This window comes from Esox lucius, chromosome 4, assembly GCF_011004845.1.
Source record: "Esox lucius isolate fEsoLuc1 chromosome 4, fEsoLuc1.pri, whole genome shotgun sequence".
Lineage (NCBI taxonomy): Eukaryota > Metazoa > Chordata > Actinopteri > Esociformes > Esocidae > Esox > Esox lucius.
The window spans coordinates 7050917-7076110 of NC_047572.1; the positions used below are offsets into that span (position 1 = coordinate 7050917).

A 25194-nucleotide genomic window follows, 5' to 3' on the forward strand; every position below is an offset into this window, starting at 1 on the left:
ACACACGGGGATAATACTGCGCTGACAGGAGCTGTCAATAGCGTCCACCAGGTAGAAAGTGCTTCGTCTGCACAGTAAATTACAAATCACGGGCGTGGGCCGCGGTTCAAGACGACCTGACCCCACTTCTGTTGGGAGAAACAATAGAACAAGTGCTGCAATCAGCTATTTCAACAGACATCTGTGTCATGTCCGACTACCAAAGCGCATTCCTATTCCTCCCAGGCCACGCGCTATTAACCCACGGTGCCAGTGATGTCTGAGTGAGATGTAGAGGTTATGGAAACACGCGTGACTTTCTCTGACCTCACCTTGTCTGGAAAGCAACGGCTGTCGCAGCATGTTTTGTGTGTGTGTCTGTGTGCGTGCGTGTGCTTTAATGAAAGAGCAAATTATTTGGGAATGTTGGTTTGATACCTAGCTCAATGAGGACTGTCTTGTTGGTACGACATCATACAACCGCTGACCTCTCCAATCGGAAAAGAGCTAGCTAGCTTTTGCAGCACAGTCTTTTTTTATGTTACACAACTTTCACATGGTTCAGTTTACAAAGAAGGGAAAGTTGTGAAATGTAACCTCTTTGCTTTGTTTTTCAGTGTTGTCACACTGCCTGGTGACAAAGGGTTAAGTGGTGTCATTGTTGTGGTACATGAAATGGAATTGAATACTTTATTACTTTGTGTTTGTTTGGAGTGCCAGATATACTTTTGGAGTGCCTTTTTTTTTTCTCTGACCACTGATTGTGCCTTCATTGGGCTTTCTGTATGAACAATCGAGGGAACTTTCCATTTAAGCTAGCCAAGTTCCGATAGGTACTGAATGAATACGTTTTTTAACCTAATTCTGATTAGTACCACTGGTTAAACGACAGGTTAGTTTCCTTGACTGTATCTCCCCTCACAGCTTCTCCAAGCATTCGCGGGAGCAGTACGAGAAGCTGTCCAACATGCACAAGAACATGCAGAAGCTGTACGAGAGCCTGGGGAGCTACTATGCCTTCGACCCCCACACTGTCAGCATCGAGGACTTCTTTGGTGACCTGGCCAACTTCCGTACCCTCTTTTTAGTAAGTAAAGCAAATATTCAAGACATTGCAAAGTCATACAGTCAGGCTAGTTGTTCTCTTTGGAACAAATGGCTTGATGTTAATCTGCCCTTATTAGCTAAAACTGTAGTAACTATGTTATTACTATGTATATATATATATATATATGATCATAGTTGTTGCTGAAACAGTCATTACACAAGGGGGACAATACATTTTTAATTACACGGAATGGTATTCCATGTGTTGCTATGAATACACAATTACTTGTTTGACTATGTAATAATGTTATGTGATTTCATTTGGAAGTCACTTAATTACTGTGTAGCATATAATTCCAAAAAATGACCTTCAAAGCACCTACGATTTGTCCCTGCTATCACATTAGCATGTACTACTACTAGGTTTAATATATACTATACTAAGTTTAATAAATTGACCTGGACCTGGTCATGACAGTTTTTGATTTAGTTACATATAAATTATGGAAACCTCATATAAAATAAAATATTATTAAGAAGGCAACTTATTTGTCAAAATATTATTAAGATGGCAACTTATTTGTCCCTGAGTCACAAACACACCTGAGGTACTATGTTTAAGACATCAATTCTGAGATGCCTTTTTGTGATTCTTTGGAACGCTTGTGTGAATTGACTTCAGCAAAACTACTTTACCACTGTACTTCAAGTTAAGGGCAAGACTCATAATGTTACAAAGAACGTTAAGTACTACCTTTCCTCAAGAGCTCAGGTACGTGCTGTGCTGGGGAACTAAGTGAATTGCTCCAACAGTAGCGGAGGGTGTGATAACTTGAAAACAGTTTTGGGAAAAGTAAAGCCTTACTCAATTCACCCACATTTCTATCACACACTATTAGAGAAATCCATAGCTGATGCCAAATCACTATCCATGTGTTAAACCCAAAGCATGAGTAGTCGTCAAAAAAGTTGGCCCCCCTCTTAACAGTCTGAGGCAAATTTATGTATTTTATCCAGAGTCGATAAAGAAATGTACTTGACAGACCTGGGAACCTGACGGCAGAGAGACGGGTTTAAAGGACAGATTAAGGCATACATAAACTGCGAGTGCGTTTCCAAAATGGTACCTTATTCCCTACATAGTGAACCACTTTTCACCGGGACCCCAGCCAAAAGTAGATTTAAGGAATAGAGGGTAATTTTGGACTTAGCATGTGCCTGTGAATGGAATGCATAATGTATCATGGAAGCGTTTAAGTTCCACCCTGATAAAAGACACTTTGGAAGCCTCTTATCCCCTTTCAACGTACTTTCATTAGCTTGCCAGAGTATGTGTCGGAAAGAAAAGAAAGTACCTCCGCCTTCTGCGCTTCAGAGAGTCAAGCAGGTCTTAGGCAGGTAGAGGGGTGGGGTAAGTCTGTGGAGGCTTGGACTTATTGAAACTCTGAAGAGCTTGGAACTGTGGATGGTGATGCTTCGTAATCCTTTCAACTCCCAATTTTATTTTGGCGTAAGTGTTTTAGAGTTATTACAGCCCACTGTTTTCAAATAGCTAAATTATTAGGATTTTGATTTATCCAAATACAATGGCCAATAATATCACTGTAGCAATAGGCTTGATGGCAGACAGCATACATGTTTGTCTTTTTAAGAAAAGTTTCTCTATTTGGTCGTATTGTATAAATTCATTTACTGGGACGACCATATCTGTGAACATTTAGAGTCATGTGTTGTTAATTTCCAAAGGAAGCCGAATCAACTTGCTTGGATATATTTAGATTATCAAGGCAGTAAAACTACTCCATGATCAATTGTCATCAGTATTTGAACACAAACCTCAAAATACCCAGAATAATACTACAGAGTAAATGATACAAACAGCAACACCTTTTCCAGTTTATATAAAAAAAATCTGACATTTAACTTTTATTAATATGAACATTAGGTGAGTCTAAAATAAAATGTGAAAAAAGCCGAATGTTTTATTTTTATACAGTGTTTGAAAAGGGGTTTTGGGGGCAAGGCCATTTTGTTCTTAAACGAGAAATATTTGTAGACCATGATAAACTCAAATGATGGAGAACAAAGCAGAGACCCTACCTTCTGGGAAAAAGTCCCTTAAACATTTCTTAAACTCTTCCCTCCATCTCTCCCTCTACTTCTGGAAACAAAAGGTTTGTTGAATGTGTCAGAATGATGACATGATGTCCAGAAGGTACGCTCAACATCGTCCAAACCTATTAATGTGAACGGCAAGGTCTTCTTTTTTAGTCCCTCCTCTCTCTTCATTTTTCTCTTTCTCCTTTCTTTCTTTTTTACCCATATCTAAAACCAACTTTCATTCCCGTGATCAAAGAGACCAGCGTACGACGCGGCGATCCCCTGAGGATCTTGCCGTTGCTCAGCCTCTGAAAAGGAGGCGTCCGCTAAGAACTAAATTATTCTCTCAAGCAAATAGCTCTTTATGAATAAGTTATTACTGATTTAGACTTCAATGCCAAGGAGAAGCAGGGTGGTGGGCACACTGGGCAGCTCTGGGCTGGGATGAAATGTGTATAAAGTAAACAATCCTTCGATGACCAGCGGCCACTGTGTTCCCAGTATTCCCCTTGGTTTTCCTTACTCGCCTGGGCCCCCAGTTGACGGATCCTTCAACAGTTCTAACTTCAAGGAATGTTGGATGATTGATGGTCATTTTGTTCAGTTTTTGCCTTTTTGCCTGTATTTTTCCGTCATGTAAAACGGCAGGAGTCAACCTCACATCACCTGTCACTTACACTACTGCCATGTGAGAGTGTATGCAATGCTGATCCAGCGATTGTGATACAACCGATGGATATTCTGACTAGTGTGCATTGCCGATGGAGACCATATTTAACTTTCTCGTGGATTTTTCCACTGAGAATCACTCAACATAGGGAGCAAATGTGTGGTTCTTTACGGTTCATCATATGGGCTTCGTGTCATTCGAGGCTAGACATTTCTTTGCCGGCATCACAGAGCGTGTTATGGTTTTTGTAGCGCATTCATTACACACAGGGGCATCCCAGATATTAAAGAACTCGATTGGAATACTGCTTTTCTCTAAATTGCTTTGGCCATAAAGCCTGGACTTAATGCACCGCCGACTGACATGAGGCATTTCAGCTGGTGCAGTGACAGGCAGATCTCACAGAGCTGACGACAACCGATAAGAGAATCCATTAGCTTGTTTTCTTTCTTTTTTTTTCTTTCCAAGGCTAATAAAAATCATTCGTTATTGGCGCATAAACGCCATATATATATATATATATATATATATATATATATGTACACATATGCATATATATATATATATATATATATATATGTATATATATATATATATATATATATACAAATATGCATATATATAAGAATGCCCTGACAGTTTGTTCCTTTTAATGTGACTGCCATGTTTGTAGATAGGGTGGAGGAGCCTGAGTGAAATGCAATCAGTCTGCTCTGTCTGTGCGTGTAGTAATCCTGACCGGGAGCGTAGAGGGGGATGAGGATCTCTATATTAATGACTTATCAAAGCTGAGGAAAATGGAGGATGAGCTAACAGTCTTAGTTGTTAATTGAGCGTCTTTCTAATGAGACCAGCGGAGCCCGACCGGTGCACAGGGTTGCTAGACGGGACTATCCCCGCATAATCTTCCAGATCAAATAATCATCACAAAATCACGGAGCTTAAATGATCCTATAATCTTCAAGATGAAATGATGACGGCCTGTGTGTTCATGGGTGTGTGTATGTGTGTCTGTGTGTTCATGGGTGTGTGTATGTGTGTCTGTGTGTTCATGGGTGTGTGTATGTGTGTCTGTGTGTTCAAGGGTGTGTATGTGTGTCTGTGTGTTCATGGGTGTGTGTATGTGTGCCTGTGTGTTCATGGGTGTGTGTATGTGTGTCTGTGTGTTCATGAGTGTGTGTATGTGTGTCTGTGTGTTCATGAGTGTGTGTATGTGTGTCTGTGTGTTCATGAGTGTGTGTCTGTGTGTTCATGGGTGTGTGTATGTGTGTCTGTGTGTTCATGGGTGTGTGTATGTGTGCCTGTGTGTTCATGGGTGTGTGTATGTGTGTCTGTGTGTTCATGGGTGTGTGTATGTGTGCCTGTGTGTTCATGAGTGTGTGTATGTGTGTCCGTGTGTTCATGAGTGTGTGTATGTGTGTTCATGGGTGTGTGTATGTGTGTCTGTGTGTTCATGGGTGTGTGTATGTGTGTCTGTGTGTTCATGGGTGTGTGTACGTGTGTGTCTGTGTGTTCAAGGGTGTGTACGTGTGCCTGTGTGTTCATGGGTGTGTGTATGTGTGCCTGTGTTTGGTTTTAGCTTGACCCGATGTACGTGCGCACATGGGTGGGTTTCTTTTCAGGGCCATTGGCTCGGTCTCAAAGGCGCGCTAATGCCAACAGTGGAATGAAGAGCCCTAATAACGATGATAATGATGGGGCCGGTAATGTGATGCCTCTCCTCCCATTTCACTCTTCTCTGGAACCGCTGCATTATCCTCGGCAGCTGCTGCGGTGCTCTTCTGATGCGCGTTTGTCTGGCTGAGGGCTGTCATGCCAGCTGTATCATATAGTGGTTCTGGTGAAGGAAAATGTGTGATAGCCATTCACTGACCATAGGATTCTGTGTGTTGCTCTTCATTTCACCCCTCCCTCTGATTCATTTTATTTTGTGTACTGGAAAGCTTCAGAATACCCTGCCAGTCAACATGTACATTTCCAGACAGTCAAGGTGAACAGTCCATTGACCTTTGACCTTTAAAATGCTTAATACAATTGTCTGTGCAGATGGTTGGTTGACACAAATTATATGCAATGGTATCCTAGAAGCTGTTTTCTCTTGAAACCTCCAGCTATATCGTAAATGTAAAATTATATAGGAATGCCAACATGTTTTATTCTGTCTTGATGATAAGAGCGGCAAACTATTACTCTGTTGAAATGCATGTACTCATACTGTTGGGGCTATAGTGGATTTGTCTGTTACTACAATAATTTGACTTTCAAATGTTATAATTGGCCTCAACTGGCCAAACATAGGACTTCATTAGTATATACGGGAGGCATTATAAGGGTGGCATATCGCCTGGTGGTTAAAGTTATGTAAAATAATGGGGTGTATAATGCATAATGAAAACAGCTAAAAGGATAACATGACCCAATTAAGTTGTTTGGCAGCCATATTGGAATAAAAGGGTGTATGGTGAATTTGGCACATGATTCACCAAAGTTACAGTCCAATGGAATTATATGGATTAGCATCCTGCATCTGAATGTTATTAAATCAGTATGGGATGTTTTTTAACTGTTTTTTTCGTAGTGATATATACACAATATTTGGAGGCTAAGTCAACACCTTGAACTCATTGTTGTGTTCCTCAAACCATTCCTGAATTTTTTGCTTTGTAGCAGGGCGCATAATCCTGCAGAAAGCAATACTATATATATAGTATTGCTCCTCAAAGACAATGAAGTCACTGAATGTATACTCAATATGTTCCTGTCGTCAATCGAAGCTGGCACATATTGCAGCAGATGGCTGACAAACAAATATTGTGTTGTGCTACAGTGATAGAGTAAAATACTATTTGGATAACACTATTTGTCTAAGAAATCAGAGGTACAGTACAGCAGACTTGTACGTCACTCTTTATGAAAGCATCCAGTGAAATTATTGTAAAACAAAGTAGGAATGTGCTGTATATAGGGTCAGAAGAGCAGTAGAGCGGTCATGAGAAATTGATTTGAAATGAAGTACCTGGGAGGTAAATAACTAGCTTTGAAGTTGTCACATTAGTCCAGTGAACGTCACTGGACATTAGACGTCGCTTTGTCTGTGGCCAGTGGTGGCAATGGATGCTCGGAAAACAACTTAAATCCGAGGATTGTGTGAGGCATGCAGGTCATAAGCCCATCGCCACAACACAGGACATCAGTATCACCAGCCCATTTCCCTGTTGGTGAAGCCTTGTAGTCCTGGGGTCTTATTTAAAACCAATGTGTACATTTTACACTAACTGCCCACATACACCACTGTGAAAGTACTTGGTGTGTACGAAAATATAGAGATTTATCAACCTAGCTTGTTTCCTCATTGGAAATCAGTCGTCAAACTGTGGAAGCTTAAATGAGCATTAAAATTCTATCTGGAAAATGTGCTCCATTAACCTTTGATGGTGACAATAACTGCCTGAAAACAATGGCATACTCAATCACATTTCTTTTTAGGTGTCGGATTAGTGTTTTGGTGTTTCAAGCATAAAGGCTGCTTTGGGCGAATGCTTTTGCGAAAGAGGAACTGTGCAATACTTAGTTAATCAATAGGTCATTGAGTTTCCATGTCCCGCCTGAGTATAGACTCGGAGATCAAACAGGCTCTGATGTCTCGCTCGTGTTACTCAGCCTTACTGTAAGAGGGCTATCCGAAAGAGAGGGAAATCACCCTACGTGTTTGTGACCTGCTGACTCGTCCCCGTTTAGAGGAGAATAATGCAGCCCAGGGGTCATCACAAACACAGGGTCCTTTATTAGGATCCATTTTAACAGGCCATGGAGAGCTTGAATGTTACTGAAGATTGAGGCCGTCCTGTAAGGGGGGAGGAATATAGGACGATGAATGTACTGTACACGGTGAACAGCCGATAGCTCAGTGAGACTCACAGTGGGACAGAACTGGAACATGCATATGCTGCCTACATACATTACACCACACAGCAACCACGGAGGCCACACGCAGTGTATATGAGTCTGGATGCTGATAGAGACCGCTGCCCCTGTTGCTGCATGAGGAAGACTGAAGAGCATGTGACCTGGCTGAAGAAAAGCATGGCGTCCAGCCCTTAGCACCTGCCTGAGCAACTAATCAATGCCCGGGTCAAGCAGGTTAAATAGAGTTTGAGAAGCAGGCATATGGTGGCCCTAGACATTCAGGTACTAGTCATGGCAGGTGGTAAATTGAGTTTGTAACTTAAAAAGGCTCTGACAGTGGCAATCAGGGGATTCATAACACAAGTGCTGCCAAATATTTTATAGAGGTTGTTGTTAGGATGAGCCGTTTATTCATAAATCAATGACATTTTCAATGCTGTTCTCATATCAGTTGCAGATAGTTTCATATACTTTTTGAAGTCTGTTGAGAACCAATTCCCATCTTTAACACGCAACAATATAAATATACATTCACTTTTTTTTTTTAACCAGGTTAGGCGATTAGGCACCAATTCTCATTTGTAATGACCACCTGGCTAAAAGGATAAATATTGCTGTATACTGATACTGTATAAATACAATCAAGAACATTATGTACAATGGAATAGGTAGAAAACAAACACTATAGAAGGGAAATAAAAATAATCATCATATTAGACTACAGTGGGGAGAACAAGTATTTGATACACTGCCGATTTTGCAGGTTTTCCCACTTACAAAGCATGTAGAAGTCTGTAATTTTTATCATAGGTACGTAATTAGGTTAAGTAATTAATTTGCATTTTATTGCATTACATAAGTATTTGATACATCAGAAAAGCAGAACTTAATATTTGGTACAGAAACCTTTATTTGCAACTACAGAGATCATACGTTTCCTGTAGATGCTTCTTACGGAGCCACTCCTTAGTTGCACTGGCTGTGTATTTTGGGTCATTGTCATGCTGGAAGACCCAGCCACGACCCATCTTCACTGCTCTTACTGAGGGAAGGAGGTTGTTGGCCAAGATTTCGCGATACATGGCCCCATCCATCCTCCCCTCAATACGGTGCAGTCGTCCTCTCCCCTTTGCAGAAAAGCATCCCCAAAGAATGATGTTTCCACCTACATGCTTCACGGTTGGGATGGTGTTCTTGGGGTTGTACTCATCCTTCTTCTTCCTCCAAACACGGTGAGTGGAGTTTAGACCTATTTTTGTCTCATCAGACCACCTGACCTTCTCCCATTCCTCCTCTGGATCATGCAGATGGTCATTGGAAAACTTCAGACGGGCTTGAGCAGGGGGACCTTGCGTGTGCTGCAGGATTTTAATCCATGACGGCGTAGTGTGTTACTAATGGTTTTCTTTGAGACTGTGGTCCCAGCTCTCTTCAGGTCATTGACCAGCTCCTGTGACGTAGTTCTGGGCTGGTCCCTCACCTTCCTCATGATCATTTATGCCCCACAAGGTGAGATCTTGCATGGAGCCCCATACCGAGGGAGATTGACTGTCATCTTGAACTTCTTCCATTTTCTAATAATTGCGCCAACAGTCGTTGCCTTCTCACCAAGATGCTTGACTATTGTCCTGTAGCCCATCCCAGTCTTGTGCAGGTCTACAAATTTATCCCTGATGCCCTTACACAGCTTTCCGGTCTTGGCCATTGTGGAGAGGTTGGAGTCTGTTTGATTGAGTGTGTGGACAGGCCTTTTATACAGGTAACAAGTTCAAAAAGGTTCAGTTAAAACAGGTAATGAATGGAGAACAGAGGGGCTTCTTAAAGAAAATCTAACAGGTCTGTGAGAGCCGGAATTCTTACTGGTTGGTAGGTGATCAAATACTTATGTCATGTAATAAAATGCTAATTAATTATTTAAAAATCATACAATGTGATTTTCTGGATTTTTGTAATTCTACATGCTTTGTAAGTGGGAAAACCTGCAAAATCTGCAGTGTATCAAATACTTTTTCTCCCCACTGTGAGACACAATTTCTCTGTGGCTAATGACCTTGAGCCTTTTGCTAAATATGCATCTATGAGAAGTTAAAAACGTAAAGGAGCCTTAGCTATAGAATTGTCTTCACATTCATGACTGAAGCTCCTTGGCTCTCAAAGAACGTGAATAGATTACCCATCCAAACCCTTGGACTCGCAACAGCCGCCAGCAGCCGATTCTGCACGTCCACAAAGAATAATAGAAGTCTCCTCTCCAGCCTTTTGTCAACAGTTTAAAGAGTGAGGCAGAACCTCCTGCATTAGGGAGCTGCCTTTACCCAGTGACGGTCCACCAACACATGCGTTGCAATATCAACGTTTTTAAACAAATACTTAAATGGATGACAGAATTGCATACCAAATAATTAAAAAGTCAGAATTCCAGATTAGAAAGGGAGCTGAAAATTATGGTTTCCCAATTTTTATTTTTACATGTTCTATAGATAGTCATAATTTTCAAGAAATTATCTGTTGATAACCAACTACTTGGTTATCAACAAGAAGTATTTTTTTACCTTGGACACCAGGTGGGAGCAATTAATGATGAGGTAGAACAGAAAACCAGCCGGCTTCAGACCTCATAGGGTAAGATTTGAATACCCCTGCTGTTGAGCATCTACAGACACACTTTTGGAACTCTCAAAATAAAGTTTTACCAATTGTCGCTTATTGCTCTGTGCCCATTGTTATTTCGAATCATCTTGCTAATAATCTTTTGGTTACTTAGTCTCACACACGGTTTAAGTGTTGTCTTTTGTAGTTTTGCATTCACTCTAATGGCTAGGTTTGTGTTAGTTGCAGTTTTCCCCGTCTGTGACTTTCTAGAACATTTGTCGTTTAATCTCCTTTCACTTCTACCTTTCTATCTCCCCCTGCCCCCCCAATGAAACTTGTGGTTATCTCCAGCTCTCCAGCTAGAGTTGTTCCAATTAACGGAAAGAGTTTTAAGTGGGGCTTTTCCTCTGTCTCCTAATCAGCTTTGGTAATGACTTGGGATTATTTAGTGTGCAAACACTGCTAGCCTCTCTAATATGTGTTAAACCATCGATCAGCGACCACCGCTGACAACCTGAAGACTTCCCACAGTCTTCTGTGTATCCTGTCTTTTCCTGTCTCCCTTCCAATCTGTCTGCTCATTTATTTACTTTATTTATTTACACTTGCAAACGTAATTAATAAGTTGAAGTATGTCACTTTGACATCACATTTTTGTTGGCAGGTAATGGTAGAATTCAGTGTTCAATATTTAAAAAGAATTCTCCAGGTGTAATCGATACAATACAGGGTAGGCTGTTTAATCACAGTGAAAGGCTTGAGTCAGGGAGACAGGTAACATTTCCTTAGTGGTAGAGGGAGAAAACCTCTCAATTACTTGTTTAAAATGTAGCTTTGTTCTCTGTTATGATTTGGGATTTCAGTATGTTCTAACCGTGATGTTGCCTCTTCAGCAACAAGAATGTGGCCTAGAACAACATTTTCAGAGTAACGGTATACTCAAACAGCATACATCTGTTTTAAACATCTGTTTTTAAATTTCAGAACAGCAATATGCAAATTTAGCTATTTTTGGGTTTATAATTGTCAGAGGTCCATCTATATTGCCCTTTATAGTAGCAACCTGTACCTCAGTGTTCTACACTCTTGATCTGAAGATTACACTGGAAGACCCCTCCCCTGGGTGCTGTTTATATACCATAAGCCCTAAGTACAATGTGAAGTACAACTAAGAATAACAGATAAAGCTGATACCATCGTAGACGTTGCCATTGGCACAAGAAGGAACAGCCGTAGTTAGTGGGGAAAGCAAGAAATGTATTAAAGCATACTTGTTGTCATGGCAGTTAGTGGGTAGTGCATGTTTGATCAGGTTTCGATAATTACGCTGTCTAGACCTTATCGTGTTTACCATCAGAACTGCTTGTTTGTTTAGAGTACGTTTAGCCACCAGGAATACTTTATTTTGGCTGGGGGATGGTGGGGGGGCGGGGGGGTGGGGGGGGTAGTGATCACAATACATTATCTTGTGAATAATCTAGTACCCAACTAGAAGCAGGTTTAGAATATCACTCTGAAAATGAATTGAGTTGTATTATCAAATTAGGCCTATCATTTGATCAAACATATGTCGTGGAGCACAGGCTATGGGCCTCTTTAAGACTGTGTTAAAACACAACATTGGATTCAGTGCTGAAGAGGGATACAATGCGTTTTGATAATACGCCATTATGCAAAGTGCACGCAGTCAACATGTATTTGCACACAGGCTCACCATGGAGAGCTACAGTATCAGTGAATCCAGTATCCTAGACTATTGAATGCAGGCACACAAAAGAATGTGAACGCTTCTCCCATTGGATATGTGGAGCATGGTATTCCTTTATCTTTGTTCACTCGTCTCTCTCTCTCTCTCTCTCTCTCACACACACTTCCTCTCTCCATTATTTCCCTCTTTTGTCTGTCTTTATCTCTGTCTCTGTCTGTGTGGGGCTTTCTCTCCACCCTCCCTCTCTCTCCACCCTTTATCTCTCCACCCTTTTTCACTCTCGACCCTTTCTCACTCAGTCCTCTCGCATATCTCCTTTCTCTCCTTTCTGTATTTCTTTCACTTTTCTCTCTCTCCATCCCTCGCTCTGTCCACCTCCTCTCTCCCTCTGAACTCTCCGCCCTTTCTATTCTCTATCTCCACCCACTCGCTCTCCTCGTCCTCTCTCTCTCTCTCACTCTCAGCCCTCTCTTCTATGTCTCCTTTCTCTCTTCTCTCCCTCTTCACCTCTCTCTCTCTCCTCCCACTCCCCTCTCTGTCCTCAGTCTTATTTTCCACCGCCTCCCTGTTTCTCCCCATCTCTCTCTCTTCACCTCTCTCTCTCTCCTCCCTCTCCTTGTCTCCTCCCAAGGAGACGGTGACAATGATGGCTCTCGTCCTTGGTCCTGGGAGCCGAGGCCACACTTTTGACTGGCATGATGAGCTGCTCTTTCCTTTGGCCCTTCCACATGATCCCTGTAATCCTCATGTGTTAGCCGGCAACACGAGGCCCACGTAGAGAAACCACAGGGGGATACTGGGGGGGGGGTCTGTCAACACCCATTATATCAGACCGCAGCGGAGATCCAGGCAGCAGGAAGTGGCGGGGTGTGTCACGACAGGCGTGCACATCCACTTACAAGGAGGCCTACGAGCACCCACGCTCGCGCATACATGCGCGCCGGGAAGAGTCGCTTACGCACACACTCCAAGACATGCTAGCGCCACAGGCCTGGGGCGAGAGAACCTTTGTAGGCTCCAAAGGTCGGGCGGTACTGTGTCAGCCCATCTCCCCCAGTGTCAGAACAGGCGCACACCCTCCCTGCCCTAACAGCTTGGTGACATTTACACCAGTGAATATGTTTTTTTGCGGGGGTTTTCCATTTCTTCTTTCTGTTTTACACTGAAAAATCACCTGGAATTTGGCTACAAATTGGTTTTGTGCTGGAATTTTGTTCCGGTGTTTTACCATGAATCAAACAATAGACTTTGTTGTCAAGCATTTGAGGTATACGGTTATTGTGTTGTGTCGTTTTGGGGATTGATTGTGGGTCAGTAAAAAAAATAAACATCTAAATTCATAATTATAATCCACCACTTAAACATTCACTCATCCAAACATCCTTTGCTAAATCAAGTCGCCTTCCTTTGTACATTGTGTATACACTATTAGGTCATCGACCTTACCAATTTTTTAAAATTATAATCAATGACAATGTAATCAATGACAATGTTGAATTCTTTCACCGCAACACACATACATTTGTTGACACTGTATATAAGAGATTTAATGAAAGGCATCTCCTGTCACATGATCGTCCACCTGAATTCTCCTTCCAGCTGGAAAGTTCCACCTTGCAAACCAATCATTGGTATAGAAGACAAAATAAGAGTGACAACCAATTCTAGCCTTCGAAGCAGACAGACAAGTCCATCCCCCCTTTGCCAAACGACCTGCTGCACACCTGAACCTCATTTTGATTGGGATTGTGATTGACGGTGATAGGTCTGAGACAAGGTGAGGTCACTTTTAGACGAGGTGAGATCACTTTTTGAGAACAATGTGTTTTTGTAAGAGCTTAGCAATTTCAATGGGGTGATGATGTGACCGGAGTGCACATTTTAAGATACTGATTTTCAGGGGATAAAAAGGCACACGGCGTTAGAAACGCTACCATTGCTCAGTAGTGTGGATGCAGCGTTCATAATGAACACTATCTGTTGACACACAATTTACCCGCCGTTACGTGTCCCTTATCGACAATGCGATGCGAGGAATATGCCTGGCAAGATTCCCACGGAGGACTCTGGCACGTTTCTGATAGACTTGGTGCATTCCGTCCATATGAATTGTTCATTCCTTTTCCTGTAAAACTGTAAATCTGCTGATTGCACAAATCCCCCTGTTCTGTGCTTTCAATAAGAGGTTTTAACTGAAGTCCCACTGTGTGTGCACGCCACTGTGTTTCCTTCTGCAGGAAGCGCTGAAGGAGAACCACAAGAAGAGGGAGATGGAGGAGAAGATCAAGAGGGCCCGACTGGCGAAGGAGAAAGCGGAGCGCGAGAAGCTGGAGCGCCAGCAGAAGAAAAAGCAGTTGATTGACATGAACAAAGGTATGCCGCCACTTCCAGCTTCTAGAGTAGGAGGAGGTGGGTGGGGGGGGGGCACTAGCACGTGTTCTAGAGAGTGTGTTTGCAAGCATGTGTGACTGTGTACAATACGTGAAATACACTGGGCTTATATTTGCCTTGTTATAGATGCACATTTACAGTATGCCTGTTGTCGCAATGTGCTCACGGTACATCCCATCTCCCCCCTGAGAACATTGGTCTGGGGTTACAGCCAGAGTTCATCAGGTGTCACCTGAAAGCGAACCCGAAGCAATATGGTTTAATTGACTTGATCATAGGCAGGCCGACAGATCACTGTGTCGGCGCAGAGATGTGCGCGTGTTCAGTGGGAATACAGCCCCTCAATGTGCAGCTGAATTGCGTTTAACCCGATGTCTAACAGCCTGCGAACATGTGGGCGTAGCAAACAACTGTTGAGATCGACTCACCTTCAGCCTTTCAATTAATCTTCTTTCTGTGTCATAGAACCACAGCATGCCATAACATATGTTTACTTCACGGTTCATATACAGGCTGTTTTGTTTATAGTGTTGTGCCAATGACTTATACAGTGCTACTAGTCATTGATGTATTTTGCTGATAAAAGTACTGCTGTGGTATTAGTTGTTGTAATGGAGAACAGTGTATGTTAAAATGTCACCCTATTAAGCACTCTTCTATTTAAACATGGGTATGAGTAGTGCTTGTAGTAGACAGTAGTAATTGTCTTTGTCCTAGCAGTACAAGTCGTAGCAACGGTACCAGTAACAACAAAGTCTGTCAGTTCCTGTGTGAGTGCCTATTATTTCCCCGCGTGTAGTGGCTCTCGGGTGCAGCTCAGGTCGGCGCTACGCTGTGGGAGGACGGGCAGAGAGCAGGCAGATTGCCGCTGGTGTCGAGGTGTCGGGAGGATGTAGGTCACATGTATAGATGGGGATCTCGGGTCCACCGTCTTTGTGGGCTTGACAGATATTAGAGCTGGCTCGTCACACCGAATAACTGAGGCATTCTCTCACCACTCCGTCACACGCTCTTACAACATTCAACAACACCCGGTTGTCTGACATGGAGCTGGAATTGTTGTTCAGACTTTTTCAAGCATAGTAGACAAAATGAGGGGGAAATCATTTTGAAGTGTTCACAACCTTAAAACGTAGAGTTAGACATTTCTTTTTAAGAGATTTGTTGAAAGTTATTTTCCCCCAACTTTCGATTTGCACTCGAATTACTTTCTCACTCCGCCTCTCTGTCCCCAGTGGGGTTAGTTTATCTTTTTAAACGACTGCCTTTTTATCTTTCTCATAAACAAAGTAATGGCGGTGAAAACGCTATTGATTATTTTAGACTGCACAGTTATTCAGGCAAATTAGCAATAGAAATCCGGGAATCTTTGTGCCCTATTACTGAGGGACCAGCAGAATGTCGTGACTATAGAGCTTTGGCGTCCGGGAAGCAGTCATTGTGGTCTGTTTTGTTCTTTCTGACAAACACACTGGGAGTTTTAACATTCCACCAGCTTCAAATGTCACAGCTAACCGAGAAACCTTTCTTTAGCTCTGCCCGCGTTCACCAATGTGACAAGCATGCTCTCCGTTGCTCACTGCTGCCGTAACTCTCTGGGAGATAATTGATGCATGCAAGTTTTTCAAGCGTTGACCTCTTTGAAAGCTTCACTTTTAATAATCCAGAATGGCTGTCTAGCCTTGGAAGTCAGCCCCTCTCTATTACTCCATATCTCTCATTCTGCTTCTTCCTGTCACCCTCTCCTTTCCTGTTCCTCTGTCTATAAGCCGATGGGAGGAAAGAGGAAAGTAGGTGTGATATAAAATATTTCTGCCGGAGCAGATTTTGATCTGTTTCAGTTGGAAGACGCCATAATAAGTTGGGGGGCGAGGGGTGGGGGGCGGGGGGGCGGGGGGGGGGGTGGATGAATAAAACATGACAATGACACGGACAGGTAGCCTGGAGCCTAAGAGATAGCATGAATAGTCTGCCATCCCCATCACCCCAGCTCCTGGTCTCGCCTGACTCTGTGTCTGATCATCTAGACGTTGGGATTGTGAAACTGCGAGCCTCTCAACATTCAAGGTCGACAATACTTAAAAGTGTTATATTGTTTGTGGCTTGTGGTTCTGTAACCAGTAAGCCAATATGAATTAATCAAAGCCGACTCGTCCCCCCTTAGATCGCTCTTACGGCACATTATACAGCCTAACTAGGTTTTTTGTGAAGTTAGGGAAATGGAATGACAGTTGATGGATTTATTTTTTTTGTTCTTGCCCTGTCAAAACGGGCCTGCAAACATGCTGTCATTCAGCTTGCATTTCACATTTGAGTAATTCTAGGAGACTTTTCTGACTTTTCAGATTTTTTTTTTTTACACTTGATTCGAACCAGCGACTTTTCTTAAGGAGGTTAGAGGTTATGGCATCTGTCTTGTGTCAATGCTTTGACTAGAATTCTCCCTTTAATTCACGGTTCACAACACAGATGTCAGTCAATCCAGTATTTTTCCATTGTATTCTACTCTTCTGTCTACCCTTGGAGCTAGTATCAGCCTTCCTCTTACAGATGACAGCCTTGGATGCAAGAAGCTCCTCGACTAGCCTTGCTATCCACACTAATCACCAGCAGGAATCATTGACAGCGCTGTTGAAAAATTCTATATGTACTTCAACAGTTTGCTGGAGTTAGTGAGTTGGATCCCTTACATCCATATTTTATGGCCCAGCATCAAACATGTTTTTCATGGAATGTTGGGCAGGGTAAGGCAGTGTGTGCTTTTGGAGGGAGCTAATATTCTATTCTGCACTACCATTTATCATATCCAGCCACTTTTAGCATTAATGTTGCACAGGCGGGCCAATTTTGAAGCTAATAAAGAGTTCTACGTTTGATGTAACATTTGTTTTCATGGGAGTTAATTGAATTCAAAATTTGGCCCCACTTACACAATCTATTGATCTCCTTTGATATAATACATTTATGGTACATTATATCGACACATTTGGTGTTTGGCAAATATCTTGTCACGCCAGGTTGAATATATGGCCATCATTTTTTACAATCTTTTTTTGGGGGTTCTTGTATTTGGTCATTGCATTGATAAAGGCTATTTGACGCATCCTTCAGTGGTGTTTAATGCAATTTCAAGGGGCTATTTTTGTAGATAGATTTTAAATCATTTTGCAAATTGAGAACTAATCCTCTTCACATGCAAATGATTAACAATGGAAATGCATATTTAATGAGAATTTAATTCATTTAGCTTTAAGAGGATGGTGGCAGCAGGGAGGGGGATGGGCTGCTAGACAAATGCTTTTAGGAAAAAGCACCCAAAAAAAGGCCACTCCATTTCCCAGGAGTGACTTGAGAATGACTTCAGTCGACTAGTACTTTTCCGAAGGCCCGTGATGGATGTGTGAGACAAGAGTCAGGCTAAATCTGTTTTCGATGTGAAGTATTAGAAATACTAATATGGGAAATTGCTTATGAAATCATTACGCGCTTCTCTCCATTTGTTTTAATTTGCCCTAAGTGGATTCCCATATTCTCTTGGACTGACCAGATGTTCAGCATTCAACCTAAATTGCTTTACCCCTGCTGCAAGTGAACGGGCGAACAAACGCTGCTGTAAAATAGAGCCTAAATCCACCCTAATCCTTCTGTCTCTAATAGGAAAAGATGTTTCATCCCAGCAGGGTATTTATTATGCCGGCAGATATGAAACAATGTCGCAGAGAGTGTTCAGACAGCCTGTAGGGAATAATGGAGGGGGGGTAATGGTGGGGGGTGGTGATAGGAATGACAGGACTGGACAAAATAATGACAAAAAAATGAAAGGTTTAACTATCAGAGGGAGTAGGACATTGGACACGTGGGCACTGGTGCCACCCATGCCTGGCTGGCATTAGATAGGGTCAGTGCTTAGGTCCCGTCCAGTGTCTTTGCCCACACATATATGCCGTTCTCTCAGTCAAATCCACTTATGTCTGAGTTAAGCCTGGAAGCACATATGTCGCTGTTTTGAGCACAATAGGACATGGCATGCAGGACATATGAAAACAATTCAACAAGTTGGAATGTCTAGTATTTACAAAATGATGTACAAAGGGTCACTGCCACTGTGTAGTATATGGCAAATTGTGACCTAACATATTTTGTTTACAGTATTTACAAAGTTTGGCATACACGTATTGCGAAGTATGTAGATAGTGCTAAAGCAGGCAAGCAAGTTTATTTATAAAGCACAATTCATACATCGAAGCAATTCAATGTGCTTTACAAAGAAAAATATATGAAAACAATAACATCAAAACAAATACACAAATGAAAACATCAAAGCAAATGAATCCTTCATAATAATAAAAAAATACAATAAGAAAACATAAAGATTAAAAGTGGGAAGCTATAAGGCTAAACAGTGTGGTTAGGTTTAAGTGCTCAGTCATAGGCATGTGAGAAGAGAAGTGTTTTTACCTGGATTTAAAAATGTATATGTTTGGGGCACGTCTAAGATCTTCTGGTAGTTTATTCCAGTTTTCTACAGCATAAGTGCTAAATGCAGCTTCTCCATGTTGAGTTTGGACTCTACTAGCTGACCTGTGTTCATGGATCTAAGAGCCCTGCTTGGTTTATTATTCTTCAAACATATCAGAAATGTATTCGGGTCCTAAACCATTCAGAGATTTATAAACTAAAAGCACCACTTTGAAATCTATTCTGTAACTGACTGGAAGCCAATGCAAAGATTTAAGAACCAGAGTGATGTGCTCTGTTCTCTTGGTCCTGGTTAACATACCAGCAGCAGCATTCTGAATGAGCTGCAGTTGTTTTACAGTCTTTTTCTGAAGTCCAGTTAAGAGGCCATTACAGTAGTCAACCCTACTAGAGATAAAAGCTTAGATGAGCTTCTCTTGGTCTTTTTGGGATACCAAGCCATTGATTCTGGCTATATTTTTTAGATGGTGACCGCTTTGATATGACAGTTAAATGTGAGGTCTGTGTCAATCAAAACACCAAGATTACATTCTTGATCCCTGGTTTTAAAGGCCAGAGAATCCAGCTCTTTACTAATACTTGTTCTTTTATTTTTGTTGCCAAACACAATCATCTCTGTTTTATCTTGGTTTAATTGTTTTGGTTTAACAATTTTGGTTCATCCAGGTATTTATGTGCTCTATACAGTGACACAGAGAGCCTTTATGTAAACTATCCAAGCTATAAAAGTTGGACCAAAAGTTAATTGTATTTATGATTATTAGTTTTCTTATTAACATTGTTATTACAGGTGTAGTTGAAAGCAATTGCACACATTTTGACTTCACATGCAAGGATTGTGTACTATTGAGAACACGAGAACTTTTGGCTTTATACCAAGGCTATTTCTCTCAGATTCTTGGGAACCGAAACACTGGTTGACCTCAGGTTGTGTCCGAGGTTTGATTCAGTCACTTATAAGAAGAAGAGGATCAAAAAAGGAGTGTTTTGTTCCTCCCACACCTGAGTTGAGTAGCCTTGCTCTAAACAGTCAGGAAATCCTGTACGGAATGAAAATATGCTTTTCTACATCCACCTAAAATTCATTACTTTAAATGAAACATTAGCGTATAGTCAAAATATACCTGTGTTCTTGTTCATTTAACAGAAAGGATTCTTCAGATATGGAAACATCAGTGGCTGACTAGCTAGTGAGCAGACTAGTGAGCATTAGCTAACTGGTTACTTATTGAGAAGCAACGCTTGTGCTGATTGGGATGTCACTGACTGATTATAACTGTCTCACTAGCTGGATCATATATGATTTTTATTTTTAGAAACATTTACATGGGTGCTTAATTTCTACACAGGAACTGACAAATGTTATCTCATGTTTTTTGTATGTATATTTTCTTTATCTTAATTAATTAATTATTGGGATTCTATTCTTTATTTTGTTAAAATCACGTCTTCATCTTCAGTTATATACAAAAAACTGTTATTATTTTGCCATAATTAGCATTAAGCTAAAAGTAGCATTATTATTGTATTTTTTTGAATACTTTAGGGGATGGGAATTCAATTCTATTTCAGAATGGCCATGAGTAGCTTTACCCATTATAAAATACTGTAGATATGCAATAACCATTTTAAAGATAAATGAATATGGTGTATCAGTTATGCTGGGCCTTAAAAGCTTCCATATTGCTACCAAAACAACGGCTGAATGTTGTGCTCTCTTCCATTAACATGCTTGTTGCTGCTTTTTAAAAGTTTTTCTTTACTTCAGCAAAAAATTACAGTGGAGAAAAACAAACCACACACGGTGCATATTCAAATCCAGTCCAGTCCTTCATTTTGAAACCGCTTGCCGGCACTATCAGATTTCAGTTACATACGATACTTCACTCTTCAAGAATATTATAAACTATTCAGATATGCGGTAGGCCATTCACATCAATGTTTACTCTGTACTTATACTCAAATTATGTGAAATCAAACCTTACTCTTTTTCAAAATAGACTTAAAAATAAAATGAATGACTGTTCGTCTTGACATAAAATCACATTATTCCTTTCAAATTGCTCTGAATTCATTGAAAAATCAAGGTAGCAATCTTCCTAATCTTTCTGACTGGCACAGACACAGCCTTATAATAGTCATGGCCTAAGTAAGAAAGGAAAATAATGCAGGATCTTTTGAAGGGAATGTTTTCGCTGGATATCCATGAAGCAGATTTTATAATCTGCTTTTTATTTTCCCTCGCCTATTATTATTAAATGGCACTGTTCACGATTGACTGAGTGCAACCGTTTCGAAAACATCCCTTCTGCTGATGATAGCTGTCTAGTATGCTCACTTAGTTCGCCGGACTTATTACGTTGCCTCCATTGCTCTGTACAAAAAGAACAACTGTGAAGGTTGACAATGATGGCCCTTAGTGCTTCATGCATTCTCCCTGTTGGCTTTTTAACTTGAAGGAAGTACGCTACACACCGTATCTCCAAGAAAAAGAAGAAAGAAAAGGAAGAACGAGTGAGTGTCTCGCTTTTCACACAGTATTCGTTACAGAAATCCTGTGTTGCAAAAGAAAGACATTGGAAAAGACAGCAAAACACCACGAGTGGCTTTTAAATGGTGTGTTTGTTTGTGTGTATATATATATATATATATATATATATATATTTCACACACACACTACCATTCAAATGTTTGGGGTCACTTAGAAATGTCTTTATTTTCCATGAAAACATACATTTGAATTGGAAATATACCAAAAATAAAATGAGTAGTCATTGACAAGGTTAGAAATAATTATTTTTAATTGAATTAATAACTTTGTCCTTCAGACTTTTCTTTTATCAAAGAATCCTTTTGCATCAATTACAGCCTTGCAGACCTTTGGCATTCAGTTTGTCAATTTGTAGAGGTAATCTGAAGAGATTTCAACCCATGCTTCCCAAATCAACTCCTACAAGTTGGATTGGCTTGATAGGCACTTCTTATGTACCATACGGTCAAGCTGCTTCTTCCCTACATTATTCTTGCATAGGAGCTATGCTTTGCATCATTGTTCTGTTGTAGGATGAAATTGGCTCCAATCAAGAGCCGTCCACAGGGCAAGGCAAAATGGCATGGCATTGCAAAATGGAGTGATCGCTTTCCTTCAAGATCCCTTTTCCCCTGTACAAATCTCCCACTTCTTTGTGATCCAAACACCTCAAACTTAGTCATCTCTCCATAACACTTTATTTTCAGTCTTCCTGTGTCCAGTGTCTGTGTTATTGGCCAATCTGAGATATGGCTTTTTCTTTGCAACTCTGTCTAGAAGACCAGCATCCCGGGGTCGCTTCTTCACTTTGGACGTTGAGACTGATGTTTTGCGGGTATTTTACCTTTTAGAACCTATAGCGCCCTGTAGATGTTGTCGTGAATAAGAAACCAGAAAAAGGCTATGCCGTCATTTTACTTTTTTAGTTTTTTAGCATTTCTTTACTCAAAGTGCTAGCGCCAAGCGGCCACAACTTTTTATGTTAGAAGAGGCTGTTTGTGTTGTTTGGTGATACAAAGTTGGAAACGTCCTTGCTCTTGGAAAGTGATAATGAAGCGTGGTGGAGTAACAAATTCACTGCAGATATGTTGGTGTGTTGTCCATTTTTGATGCTGTGAAATGTTGGTAATATCTTTTAGATGACAATAGTAACCCTTTCGTGATAACTACCTTGATAGGTGAGCGCATCAGCTGTGGAGCTCAAATGGTTGCTTGCTCGGTCTTCTAATTGAAAACGTTGTAGTATTAATCTGTGTAGTCGGATGTTTTATTGCTAGTTTATCGGATGTTTTAAACTAGTTGAATGTTTTATTGCGTTTCTTTCGAGTTCATTCATATATGCAAACTGCAATAGCTAACTAGACAACAAATTTTCTGGTTCAGTTTGTATGTCAAACTATATAAAAGCTGTCTGTCCACAAGCTGTCACTTTCACTTGCTAGCCAAGATTGCAACATGTAATATTGTGCTTAGGATGTCATCACTTGATTATGATGTCCTGCATCTGCCGCCACGTACTTTCAATGTCTTGAGATGTGTGTGCCTTATGCATACTTTATGATCACGATAGTTGTACCTACCTCAAATTATTGCTTGCTCAATCTCGCACAAAAAGTGTTGCAGTTTTATGCGTTATGCAAACTTAGGTGTTTGTTTCTTATTTTTATAAACAGCCACAACAGCTTGCTAAAGTTAGTTTAATATCTGGTTAGTCTATCTGCCTTTAGAGAAATTATGTAGTGGTAAATTGGTGCTACGCTCGCAGATGAAGATGTGCTCTTTAAAACAAAGTTAACTAATTGTTTTTTGTTCTTAGCTTTTGTTTTTGTTTGAAATGTGTGAAAACATAATTTATTTAGAGAATTCTCAGTAATCTACAGGAGCATTATTGAATTCTATTGGGGTCTAAAGGGTTTTAAGGAAGCTCTCAGTTGTGGACCTGTGAGGTGACTGTTTCTCCAACTAGACACTAATGTATTTGTCCTCTTGCTCAGTTGTGCACTGGGGCCTCCCACTCCTCTTTCTATTCTGGTCAGAGAGAGTTTTTGCTGTGTAGTTTTCACGGTGTAATAAAATCCACAATTGCTGATGGTCCAGATACTGAACTAGACTGAAGAAGGCCAGTTTTATTGCTTCTTTACTCAGCACAACCGTTTTCAGCTGTGTTAACATGATTGCAAAAGGGTTTTCTTATGGTCAAATTTCCCTTTTCAAATGATAGTTGCATTAGCAAACAACACAATGTGCTATTGGAACCCAGGACTGATGGTTGCTGATAATGGGCCTTTGTACGCATATCTGGATATTCCATTAAAAAAAATCCTACTGTGCATTTGTGATACATTTTGAAATTTTAATGGACAATTTGTTAAAATTGTTTCAAAAACAAGGACATTTCAAAGTTACCCCATAGTTTTGAACAGTGGTGTGTATGTGTATATATGTGTGTATGTGATAATATGTGGCATTGGTATTTCTTTACTAATGTAACTGTTTGGAGATTTAAAGTTATTAACAATTATATGGCATATTTCTATGTTCATACCATAAGATATAATTCACTATTCATTATTTAATTAATGTGTTGAATCCAAACCTGAATTGAAACCTTTCTCATCTCATTCTTGGAGTCCTTAAATTTTTCGACAGATGTGACATAAAACTATTTTTATTTTATTTACATGTATCATACAGTTGTTTGTCCTATTATTCAGATTTGATCAATTTAATAACACATTGCCCTGGATGGGGAATCCCTGGATATTGGTATATTTTTTCATAGAGATAGTGGATGTGATCTGTAACCTTGTGTAAATTGTGTATCTCTCGATTTCACTTTGTGAAAATAATATTCATGGCTTCGTCATCCCAAGTAATGTATGCAAAATGTAATGCTTCAAATAGAAAGGGTAACTTGAACATTATAAATACCAAATTAGGATGCTTCTTCAGTAATTATGCATAATAGTTGTTTGATTGCACATTTAACGTCAAGCTGTTTAGTCACAAGGGGACCTTATCACCTTACATCAGGTGATTTGGAAAAGGATTGTCTGAATGCGAGTGAGGTGATGCAGAGCTCAAGTGATACCACACGCAATTATACAACAGCCATGAAAGTGAATGTAAATCTCTAGGGTTGACCAGATTTTTTGTCTATTTTATTTCAAGGGTCAGGGTAAATTAGTCCATGCTGTGGACAACATTATTACATCAGTATCCCTTTAGGTATGAGTATGATGGAATCGTGGAGGGATGGCTACTTTGATGACCACTCATAGCCCCAACAGAGGTCAGGGTTCAATCCCTGTGTCCACCATACTACTTTAAGCCTGTTTCCTGTCTAAATAATGTATAGAATGTAGTGGAAACGTGTTTAAATGCACATTAAACCGTTTGGGACGCTAAAGTCAAATGTAGCCCTCCTACATTTATAGAATGACCTTCACCGCTTTTCTTCCTGGTTATCTGAGTCTTGCCATATGGTAGCGTACTTCATTCACCATCCATACACGCAGCTAACAGAGTCAGGCTTGTGCCATTTTAAATGCAGATTGTGCATACGTGCCAGTCTCCATTAGCACCGCTCGCCATGCTCGGGGGAGCCCAAGATGTTTTAGCCGTGTCCGGAGCCAACGGTAACACGAGAGTGACGGACGGTACGATGGGGAAGAGATGTGAATTGATAGTGACGTGTGACAGTGACAGCCAGCGCCGGTTAGGGCCTGTGCAAGTGTACCTGTGTCTGTTGGGGTGGTTTGTGTGTGTGTGTGTGTGTGTGCGTGCGTGCAT

At 40.8% G+C, this 25194-nt stretch overlaps 1 protein-coding gene across 1 annotated transcript in view; it reads left to right on the top strand.

Annotated features, from left to right (window-relative positions):
• The window catches only part of diaph2 (diaphanous-related formin 2), a 529613-nt gene that overhangs the window by 445266 nt on the left and 59153 nt on the right, over nucleotides 1–25194 (top strand). Inside the window, exons 25-26 of the mRNA XM_034291816.1 lie at nucleotides 902–1066; nucleotides 14240–14375. Of these exons, the coding sequence (XP_034147707.1) occupies nucleotides 902–1066; nucleotides 14240–14375 (301 nt within the window). The remainder of the gene's footprint in view (nucleotides 1–901; nucleotides 1067–14239; nucleotides 14376–25194) is intronic.